Source organism: Phycodurus eques, chromosome 21, assembly GCF_024500275.1.
Source record: "Phycodurus eques isolate BA_2022a chromosome 21, UOR_Pequ_1.1, whole genome shotgun sequence".
Lineage (NCBI taxonomy): Eukaryota > Metazoa > Chordata > Actinopteri > Syngnathiformes > Syngnathidae > Phycodurus > Phycodurus eques.
The window spans coordinates 6,534,869-6,545,747 of record NC_084545.1 but is presented as its reverse complement, the minus strand read 5'-3'; the positions used below and the strand labels follow the sequence as shown (position 1 = coordinate 6,545,747).

At 41.2% G+C, this 10,879-nt stretch overlaps 1 protein-coding gene across 2 annotated transcripts; it reads left to right on the top strand.

Moving 5' to 3' along the window:
* The first annotated feature begins 839 nt into the window (after positions 1–839).
* On the top strand, positions 840–6,333 carry si:ch73-206p6.1 (phospholipid scramblase 2). Of its 2 annotated transcripts, none has more exons than XM_061666281.1 (7): positions 840–879; positions 1,296–1,375; positions 1,725–1,767; positions 1,852–2,072; positions 3,141–3,302; positions 3,714–3,875; positions 4,890–6,332. In XM_061666281.1, the coding sequence occupies exons 2-7, from the start codon at positions 1,307–1,309 to the stop codon at positions 4,917–4,919; spliced, it is 687 nt and encodes a 228-aa protein (XP_061522265.1). In that variant the 5' UTR covers positions 840–879; positions 1,296–1,306; the 3' UTR covers positions 4,920–6,332. The 2 variants fall into 2 exon arrangements, with proteins under 2 accessions (XP_061522265.1, XP_061522266.1); XM_061666282.1 differs by lacking the exon at positions 840–879 and adding an exon at positions 926–1,052 and having other exon boundaries at positions 4,890–6,333.
* The last annotated feature ends 4,546 nt before the right edge of the window (positions 6,334–10,879 follow it).

The following is a 10,879-nucleotide window of genomic DNA, read 5'->3' as shown; positions in this document are numbered from 1 at the left end:
GCTAGCGATGGTGCAGGCATTGTTTTCTGGGTTACGGCGGGTCACTCGGGCAATTTGTGTTACTCGAATCAATTAAAAGAAGGTTTTAGCCGTCGGAAACCAGCTGAAGTGTCAGCAGATCTGCGCCCGAGTCATCATTTGTTCTCATTAGCGTTTCTCTGGAAGAAATCAGCACTGCTTGAGGGAATCCGGTGATTTTTTACTCGCAAATGGGGAAAGTCGACCCGCTGGCGTCACGCAATTTGTCACACAGGCACGGTGCACATCTCCCTGTGTATGTGTCCCTGTATTGTGTCTGTCTTTGATATGTGGGAATATTGTTGTTTGGAAAAATGGAAAAAGGCCATTTGTGCATTAGACTCAGTGGTGACCGTGAGGTTGTGCATTGCTAGCTCAATACTGTCCTCTAGTGGAGAAAAATGACAATAATATTTATTAGTACCACTTGGCATTCACAAAGGATAGATCACAATCACAGACTCATATTGAATTATAAAAATATAGATACAATTGAAATATTCATATACTAATTAATGTGTGTGTGACACACACACACGTATGTAAAATAGCCTATGATATAAGTAGTTGACGAGAAAAATATTTAGAATACGTATTAAATTGAAAACGTAGTAATAATACAATAGTGTAGTCGGTAAAATTGGGTTTGTATATATAGATATTGATCAGTCATTTTTTTAACGTATTGTTATTTGATTGCGTAATCTACACTCTCTCGATGTAGTATGTTCAATGGTCGCCTCGTGATTGGCTGCGGCGGACCGGAAGTGATGTGACGTCGCCCAATGGGATTACACGTTTATTCCAAGGGTTTAGTTCCGGAGTGGCCCGTTATTGATGCGAGTCGCTGGCCGAAAATCGGTGAGTCGTGGCGCTTCTCTGACACGCGTGACAGTGACAAGTGGAGCGCGCGCGCGTGCGGACGCTCCTCTCGCCGCCTGACGTGACGTCGGACGTCTTCGTCACGTTTCACCCACTTATTGGCCGAGAAACGCGCAATATTGTGGACCTGGGTCTCGTTTGAGCGTCGTTGTGTACGTGGAAACAAATGATTATTGAATGTAATGATAATTTATGGTGGGTAGGCTGGTGGATTGGGGGGGGGGGGGGGGGGCTCATACGTCACTTGTTGGTCCTCATAAACGTACTATTCATCCAGGCATGGCGTGATTAAAGATCACCTGCCGCGGATTAATCTCCGTTTGTTTATGACTGTCCTCCCTCAAATGAACTGAAGAGGGCGCCAGATGTCAGTGTTGACTGTCCTTCCTCAACAGGTTGAGAAGACATGAACATGTACGAGGCTCCCAGCCCGGGAATACCAGGCTGTCCAGCTGGATTGGAATACCTAACTCAGGTAAAAGTGACATATTCTATTACTTTATGTACTGCACATTTAGTTTTGTCCAAAGGAGCAGTATATGGCGACCAATATACAGAGCTTGAAAAAGTTGTCAAACTCTGCAGCCTACTCAAGTCGAAGTACACATAGATATTAAAAAAAAAAAAAAAAAAAGTCTCCGGTAAAAGTATGCATTGAAACAGGAGTCCAGAACATTCAGAGAGCGGTTCGGCTATTCTCGTCACTGCTTGTCTTAAGTAATTCATTAGCCAGGCTGAGTTCCTATCCCCCATGAATAGTGAGGGTTCACCGTCCTGCAGATTTATAGCAATATTTTCACCGTCTGTTTTTTTTTTTTTTTTAGGTGGACCAGCTGCTCATCAAACAGAAGGTAGAGCTGGTTGAAGGTAGGAGGCAAGACACAATCATGTTTGTCAGTTCTGAAGCCTAAATATACATGTTGAGTTGAGGCGTATCGTCGGTCCTCGCAGCGCTCGTCGGATTCGAGAGCAACAACAAGTACGAGGTGCGCAACGCTCTGGGCCAGAACGTGTTTTATGCCGTCGAGGAGAACGACTGCCTGAGTCGACAGTGCTGCGGTCCTATGCGCCCCTTCTCCATCCACGTGCTGGACAACTTTGGACAGGAGATCATCACAGTCACCCGCCCGCTCAAGTGCATGTCCTGCTTCTTCCCGTGCTGTCTACAAGAGGTGAAGTTCTAATACTCTACCTATTACTGAAGTCAGGTGATCCATCCCTGGTAATAAAATACTGTGATAGCTTAAAGTTCCAATGCACCATAAGTTGTACAATTTGGAGTTGAACCAAAATCCGTCGATCCTTGTCTTCAGAGTCGATGGTGGGCTGGAGCCTATGCCGGCTGATTTGGAGCAGTTTTTTGTCAACATAGAACGTGGGATATTTTGTGAGTGGGGGGGAGCTTTTTCATTCCATCTCAACGAGGATCCCAATAAATGGGAATATTGTAGAAAACATTATTTTATTTCAGTAGTTCAATTCAAAACATGAAACTCATTACCGTTAGCCTAATAGCATGTTTGCCCAAGTCATATTTGAACTGTAATTGACTAACAGCCACACATTTCACCCTAATTTAGCCTGTAACAACACAAAGACATTTAGTTATAAAATCAAACTGACAAGACATCTGAAATGATACTTTATCACACCATCACTACTTCTTTTTAAAACTCATTCACTGCCAGCCTCCCCAGTTAACATGGATATTTCACTTCTCGAGCCGTCAATGGCAGTGAATGTGTTCTAATCTGGATGCTGTTTTTAAAAACGTGATGAGCAGGATCTCTCTCCATCGCCACCCAGGCAGACTTCATCCATTCATTTTGCGACGCATAATTTGTCGTCTGCTAAAAGTGTTGTCATTCATGTCCACCTTGTAGTAGCTCCACATGGCTCACATGGTTCCTACGAGGAAGGTATATGTCAGGCCGGTGACATGGTATCAGTGTCATACTATGGGAGCGTGTCAACGAGGCCGAGTACCGACGTACAGTATTCGTATCGGTGCATCCCTAGTATTTCTTTATTTACTAACGTTATACAGACTCATTAAACACATGGGAAATTTTTTTTCACAAGGCCGATTCTGACCTCATTTCAATATTCAAGACCATTTTGATTCTTTCTTTCTCCTTTAAAAGTTGACTGAATCGAAGTATTGTGGTCTGCAAAGTACCACTGAAGTATACATTTTATTATATCCTGCACGTAACTTTCAAACACAATCCTTTGTGCAGTTGGAGGTGCAGGCCCCCCCAGGCAACACGGTGGGCTACGTGGTGCAACAGTGGCACCCCTTCTCCCCGAAATTCATCGTTGCTAATGAACACGCAGAGCCCGTCCTCAAGATCCACGGGCCCTTCTGCGGATGGAGCTGCCTCCCAGATGTGGACTTCGAGGTGGGTCAAGGCAAACACAGCAGCAGTCCGTTAAAGTTGTCCAAACACCGTTCCGTCAAGGGCATTTCTTGAGATGTTCAGGATTTCTCCCGGTGCTCCGAGGTAAGGAATGTGGTTCCGATCAGCGCTGCAAGTTGGTCTTTATTCCACGGCTCAGCTCGTTGTATTTGATTGAGCTAAGCAGGGATTCGAGCTGGTTGATACAGAGCTAGAAGTAAGCGTAATATCACAATCCTCTGTTTTCCCTTGCTGCCTTTAAGAGAGACAAAACTCGAGTCAGTGGGCCAGCGGGCAGGGAGCCTGGAAATGAATGGGAATTCTGCCATGGTTTAGAAACCAACAAGTCCAACATTTGTGTGTCTTAAAGATCCAGATGTCAGCAGTTTATATCGTATATGACTCTTCTTCCAGATCCTGACCATGGATGAGGTCAGCAAGATTGGGAAAATCAGCAAGCAATGGACAGGCCTCCTTCGGGAAGTGTTCACCGATTCCGACAACTTCGGAATCCAGTTTCCGATGGACCTGGACGTGAGGATGAAAGCAGTCATGATCGGGGCATGTTTTCTCATTGTAAGTATCCCACTGCGACACGATGGATTTACGGTCACTCATCTGCCTCTCCAGATATTTTTAGGATTATAACAGTGCTTTGAGCTCTCAGCATGATACTCCTTTCTTCAATTTTGCCAAATTTATGACACTTTTGTCAAAGAATCTGTCTAAGAGGAGTTTTACCAGAACATCTAGAACATGTCTGGAAGGATATAAGGGTCTCTCCAGGTTTAAGAAAGCAAGATTTAAGTCCTCTCATTCCCTTAATATGACCATTGGGATGGGCAATGAAGGCTCACTATTACTGTATATAACCAGAAGCCATTTTAAATCAATTTTGCTACACCATTTATGATAACCATACATTGTACATTTTGTTTTTCTCTTGCTGTCCGCAACCAAGTCGGCATTGCAAATGAGATCCTGTTCTAAATTGCTTTACGCGCATAAATAAACCTATAAAGAAATAAAATACCAAAATGATTGTCTGTTGTTCTGCTCATTCCGTTCTGTGTGCTGGTGGCAGGCAATGGGACGTTTTCAAGTATAGTCAAATAAAAGTTGTGCCTTATTAAGGATTCACAGACATCTTTTATTTGGTTGTATCCAACAATGCATTACTAGTTATCATTCCTTTCAGGTAAGGTACGCAAAAGGTCTGTTGTGTGTCCAATTAAAGTCGTAAAGTCCTCAAAGAACACGCCGTTTCTCTCAGATGCTTCCCTTAGCTGGCTGTCACAAATGTTCCCGTAGTGACCACTCTTTGTAGCGCTTAGTTTACATTTAGTGTGGAAGTGTGACATGAAACCAAGCGCATCCACCGTGAACTCAAAACAGATTTTCAAATCTCTCTCTCTCTCACACACACACACACACATCTGCCAGCCATATTTGTTCCGAAGCGAAAATGTCAGAACAGATTTCACAGTTAATTTCGAGGACATTGCAGACATTTCAACTTCAGTTTCGCGTTGCATCATCGTCACTTTGCTGTGTTTTCCCTTAACATTCGTTGTTCTCGTTTTCATGCAGGATTTCATGTTTTTTGAGACGACTAACTAAGGAGTTTTACAAAATGCTATCATGCAACGCTGCTGGAAGGAATGAGGCCACGAAGTCCCGCAAAGTGAGCTGACCCCAATGCCATAATTTGTCACGACTGTCCACCAACGAATCGTGTAAGGAAAAGAATGTTTAAAGTTCTAAGAAAGTACGCCGTGAAGATGCATGGATGCGGAGACAACAAGGTTTGTTTTAGTCTTTCGGTACTACTTTTTTTTTTTTTTTTTTTTTACTTTTTTGGCTTGTGCTCACATTGGGACGCCTCAGTTATGCTGGAAATCACTGGAATTTTCTTTTTTTTTTTTTTTCTTTAATGCTTTAGTAAGACTGCATAGCTTTATGTGGCAAGGTCCTATTGATACAGATGTTAATTCCAATAGCAAACTACATGTTTTAACATTAAAAAAAAAAAAGGACTTAAGTGTGTAGTTTGTGATTCCAATGTTTATTTTCAACAGCGCAATGTCTTTCTGCACAGCTTTATATGTGTGTGATTTAAGTGAACGGTTAAGTGGAATTTAAATACAATGATTTGAAACAATCAAAAGAGTAATAAGGATTTAAAGCGTATGTTTCGTCCTGGTCCACATGAGGTCGCTAGATTTTCATGTAAGGCACATTCGCAATGACCACTAAATCTGCTTTGTGCCATGTTTTTATTGCGAGACCAGTGAATATTTTTCGGACAAACTCAGGTTTGAAATGCATGCTACTTGAATTTAGTGTCAGTGACTGCCCACTCACTTGCAACTGACGATGGATTGTACACACAAAAAACAAGAACATCTTGTTTTCTTCTCAATAGTTATATTTTATATGTTGAGTCAACATTTGGTTCACTGTATAGTACATGTATTGGAGCAAGAACTCCAAGTATAAGTTACAAAAGTAATGACTGATATGAGTCTTTTTATGAGTCAATTGTGTCGGTTGTTGATATTTTTGTTTGCCTTGGTTGAAAAAAAAAAAAAAAGTGAGTTGAGTTTAACAATAGCTTTCTTTATTTATGTGGAAATGTTTTTATTTTGCAAAAAACAATTTTTGTCAAGTATATTTTATTGATATTGTGGGTGAGTTTTGCTGTCTGTTACAATTTCATGTCAAATAGTTGGTGGAATAATTTATAGAAATGTGTGACTAGCATTATTTATGTCTCGTGGTGGATAATAGATGCTACGGAACCTTCAGGCTTTGTGTTAAAACCTACTTTGTGGGTAAAATACTCTGAAAATGTCACAAATTGAAAGTACTAATCTGTTTTGGAGAAACACTGAGCGCACAGAAACAATGGAATTACCAATTAATGTGAATACACTTTTAAATAGCGCAAACAGTCAATGGAAATGTCAATAAAGATTCTTTGGAATCAGGTCTTGTGAATGATTGTGCAGAACCACATAATTGTTCTTATAACATTTTGCTTTGGTGCGGACTGCCTCCCGGATGTCAAACTAATGCAAGGACACCACACTTTCGTTTCCAATAAACTATTTAAAACTGCAATACCTGAATGACTTGCAAATGTAGCACATGGTATGGAAAAGTCACTTTTCCACAGTGATACAAATCAGACAACTACATGGTTGAGCCAGCAGCTCGCCAGAAAAGACCAAGTTTTAACAGTAAATACAATTTCTCTGTTGTGCACTGACACTAAAATTGTCGCTACCAGCAGCATAGACTGCCTGGAATCTGTGGTATCCGTATCGCAACCCAGCATGATAAACAAATGGCCTAAGCAACATCTGTGCAAACAGAAAAAGGACAACACCATGTACGCATAATTGGGATAGTGACAACAGCTGCAGGATATAAAATGGGGGATGGTTATTTGCATTTAGAGAGACAGAAATCATGCAGAATAAAACAATACCGACCCCTTAATAGAGTAGATACGCAAATAGAAGTGAAAGCTGATCTTCTAACCCAGGCACAACCAGAATTGTCAGATAAGTTCTGGGAGGACTACATGCAAATAGATGAATTTAGCATGCACAATGGGACAAGTCTATGATGAATTACGATGGCTGATTTAGCATTGTAAACTCTTCATTTTTTTTATTAAACAATGTTACACAGGATGGGCACATACTTGTAAGATCCTATTTCTAGGCAATTGCAGCGAGTTAAACAAATCATGGCCTTTAAGTGGTTGCCAACTTCCCCAAAATGATCGCCATGGATTTCTTTTCTGTAACTCAGTAATATTTTGTTTGCTTGCCTATACCACTTACACTTCCAATTCCAACACATAAAACTTCATTTTGCGTTTGCCGTGCTCTCCCAAATTTTCTGTGGTGAAAACCATCAGAGCTACGTAAGGCACAAAATCCTCTTTTATATAGTATGGTTTCCACCACTTTTACAACTGTTGCCAATAGTGCACATCATTTAGAATGAGTGCACAGACAATTTAACGCCCGCTATTTGGGATCTTAGTAGTAAATCGCAATCTAGATGAGTAAATCAGGCGCAAAACGCCCACCAACAGTGCCCGCTATTTTGGATTTTATGTTAAACTTACTGCTTATACTTTAATTGCAAATCTTAAAATGTCACTTCAAACATTGCTTGTACAGTTCACGATTTTATGATAAATTCCAACTGTAGTGGCTCTCAATTGGACATTTTGATCTGAAAGTCAACCAAATTAATTGTCACAAAATATGACTAACATGCCAACTTTAGCATGTGTTTAAGAAATGTAGACCACTATATTAAGAATCCAAACTCCCCCACCCTGAGCTCGGCCCTCTGACTTCTGGGTAATATATATATCTAAAAAAAAATGTCACCCTTGTAACGGAAATGCTCATTTCTTTTATGAGAATCCAGGCAGCAGACCGGACTGACGCAATCCAGAATTCTGTTCTTCTTGTAATGTTTATGCAGCCCTGCAGTATAAACAAAGATGAGATTCAAATAAGGGAGCTCATCCTTTGTAATTTTAGGAGGCACATTGTCCCCAAATCCCTAAACTTGGTAACCAGTCTGGGAATCCATTTCTATCTGCGAATTTAAAGTCATTTGCAGCTCAAGTCTTCATGGGAATTGTCTCACTTTCTTCAACGCCATGTCCACACGAAGCGGCAATCTTTTTCTCTATGTTTTGTCCTCAAGGAAACTTTTAAAGTCACTAGAAACTGACTTTACGGAAAGCTCAATTTAAGCAACAGGCGATGAGCGTCACGACGAGAAAATGTGTTTGTTGTGGCTTGTCACCAAGAGTATGACATCACAGGGCCCTTTTTACGATTAGCGTCCATGCCTTGAAATTGCTTAGTTTCGTCATAGTTATTCTTAGGCCAAATAAATGACTTAGGAACATGAAATTTGGTAGACATGTCAATCGTGAGCAGACAACTTGTCTAAGAAAACGATACGTTAGAACAAACATTAAAACCAACATTTTGCTTTGACTGGTCATTTCCAGTTTCCAGGTGTTCTTCAAATACTATTTTATCCGATTGCGACTAAATGTGAAAAACATGCATGACAGAACGGCGACAATTAATCGGGAACAGTGGCATCATTGCGTGTGCTCAGAGCATGGCAGAGAAATTTGATGACTCGCCATAAAAGTAGAAAGTCTAATAACTCTACCAGGTCTGAAAAAAAATGTCTTAATGGCAAGTGTGTTGAAGACGCCCTCAGGAAGTGTTTCAAATGTGCCCGCTATTACCAGAAATGGATCAACGGAATAACTCTGACACTCAGATTTGCTTCAACCGTCCTGCACCTCCCTTCAACAGACATTAACTTTATTGTCCAGTGCAATATTCATTAGTACAGTACATATAGGGGCCAAACCCTGCAGCATACTAGCGAAACAACTTGATGCCCCCCCCCAAAGGTTTATAACTGCCTACATTCAATAATTTAAACCTAAACGCACAAATAACTCTAATCCCAAAATATTTTTCTTATAATTTCAAACTAATTTGACAACATTAGCCTTAAAAGGAAGTGTTTTAGAGATGATTTAGAAAAAGATGCATCGGAAGTACGCATGTATCCGGACATATGCGGCGAAGACTCTCCATAACTTCCACTCACAACCCAGACTAAACTTATCTTAGATCTTAGTCTATCAGTCCAGTTGTATCACTTCAACAATACTTCCTTGACACCAATTATTACTTTCCTATCATTCGGGGATTTGAAGCCATTTTGTGTAATCTTAGATTCCAGAAAACTTTCCCATTAGGGGTTATTGTGCCACCAGTTGGAAATGACTCAGTTCCAAATTCCAATTGCAAAATAGTTTTTATGTGGTCCACCGCCATTTCATTTTATAAATAATCATGTGGATGCAAGACATAAATATAAATAAAAGTGGACTTGCAAAAGTATTTTGGTCATAGATTAAACACGTCGTTGACAGTAAACCCTTCCCTTGTCCACTCTGGATTGGCACCACCACTTTTGAACCACACCCTCAGGCACCACACAGGCCTCTTTAAGTGCAACCAACGTGGACGGAACTGATGCAAAGACGAACAGTCCGTGAAAACCGACTGACTGGAAGATGCGGAACTTTCCATTGATCTGGTGGGAAGTAACTGCACTTGCGGTGTGATCAAAGGTCTAAAAAAGAAAATAAGAAAAGCTATTCTTTTACGGTCATGGTGCAATTGTGGCTTTTCAGGCAAAGAGGAGGGGACCGAGTGTCCAGGATATGTGACTTGCCAATGCAATTGCTAAAGCAGCCAGATATACCACCAAAGAAGAGTAACGTCATACTCAAAGTATCACCAAACCACAGACAGTTGCGTGGCTCAGATGCTGCATTTAGCAGATCATTCACAAGAACAGACAGACTTTTTATTATTCAAATGAGGTCCAACAATGTTGATGGGACCCACCTTTTAAGGAAGCACTTCATTCCACCTGGTTTGTCCCTTTTCTTGTTCCGCATTTCGCTTCCCTCAACGAGGTTTTCTCATTCATCTTCACGGAGACATCTACTTGGCAGCCTGGTGCATCATCTGCTTCTTCTTTCAGTTGATTAAATACAAACTCGGCCTGTTAAGGCAGTCTCCGCGACGGTGCAAGGAATAGAGGACGTTCCATGTAGTCAGGAAGCCGCCGCACTGTTTAGCGCTTGAGCTCATGCGAAGGACAGCAAAGTCTGGATGTTTGGGGCTTTGTGACACCCAAAGGAGCTTTAAAGAAAGTGCAGCGCCAAGAACTTGCCACCTGTTCTGTACTCTGCTTCTCAAGTCTCCTCGTGGCCAAGTAGACAGACCGTGAACGATTAAATGCAGGTGTTGCTCTACATCTGGGATTCACACGACCTCATTTACCACAGCGGCTTTCCTGCTTCTGTATTTTGTATCATTCGATTCTTTTTTTTTTGGGGGGGGAAGTTGATAAGTTTGCACACCTCGAACTTCAGTGTCACGGCCAGTAGTGCTTTAGAAAGGTAGAGGAGATCTGTCATATCTCACAAAGAGGGCTCTGGCTGGACATGCACCAAGAACTCTTGGACACTTTCTCAAAGCGTAATGAAATCCAGCTTTTCCAAATGTTCAGATCCTTTTTTCCCCCCTGAGACAGGATCCAGTGCACTGAGGCAAGCGAGCAAATTTCTATTTAACACGCACCCAGGATCCAGAAGAGATTCAGCATGACAAACATTTACAGTATTTTCTGAGTAACTTACTGAATTAGTAAGAGCTAGTAAAAACTGGTTACCCAGAAATGATAGACTCCTGTATTGAAGGGGTTTCTTGTGTTTGCAATCAAAGTGATACTCAACTGCCAAGTCTGCTTTGTGTCAGCTCGGTTTGTGTTCGGTCGACATTCGAGAGGATTACAGATTCATCTGAATGTGTTTCTACTCAAGAGGAGCAGCAACAGGCAGTAACTGTGTCATGTCATGACACAATAGTTTCCAAACGTCATCCCAGCACTTGTTGAATTACTGTAAAAAAACAATGAGTCGAAGTCAAATTATT

Coding starts and splice junctions, on each gene's coding strand:
- si:ch73-206p6.1 (XM_061666282.1), top strand. CDS start 1,307: ATGAACATGTACGAGGCTCCCAGCCCGGGAATACCAGGCTGTCCAGCT. Junction 1,376..1,724: donor GATTGGAATACCTAACTCAG/GTAAAAGTGACA, acceptor TTTTTTTTTTAG/GTGGACCAGCTGCTCATCAA. Junction 3,303..3,713: donor TCCCAGATGTGGACTTCGAG/GTGGGTCAAGGC, acceptor CTCTTCTTCCAG/ATCCTGACCATGGATGAGGT.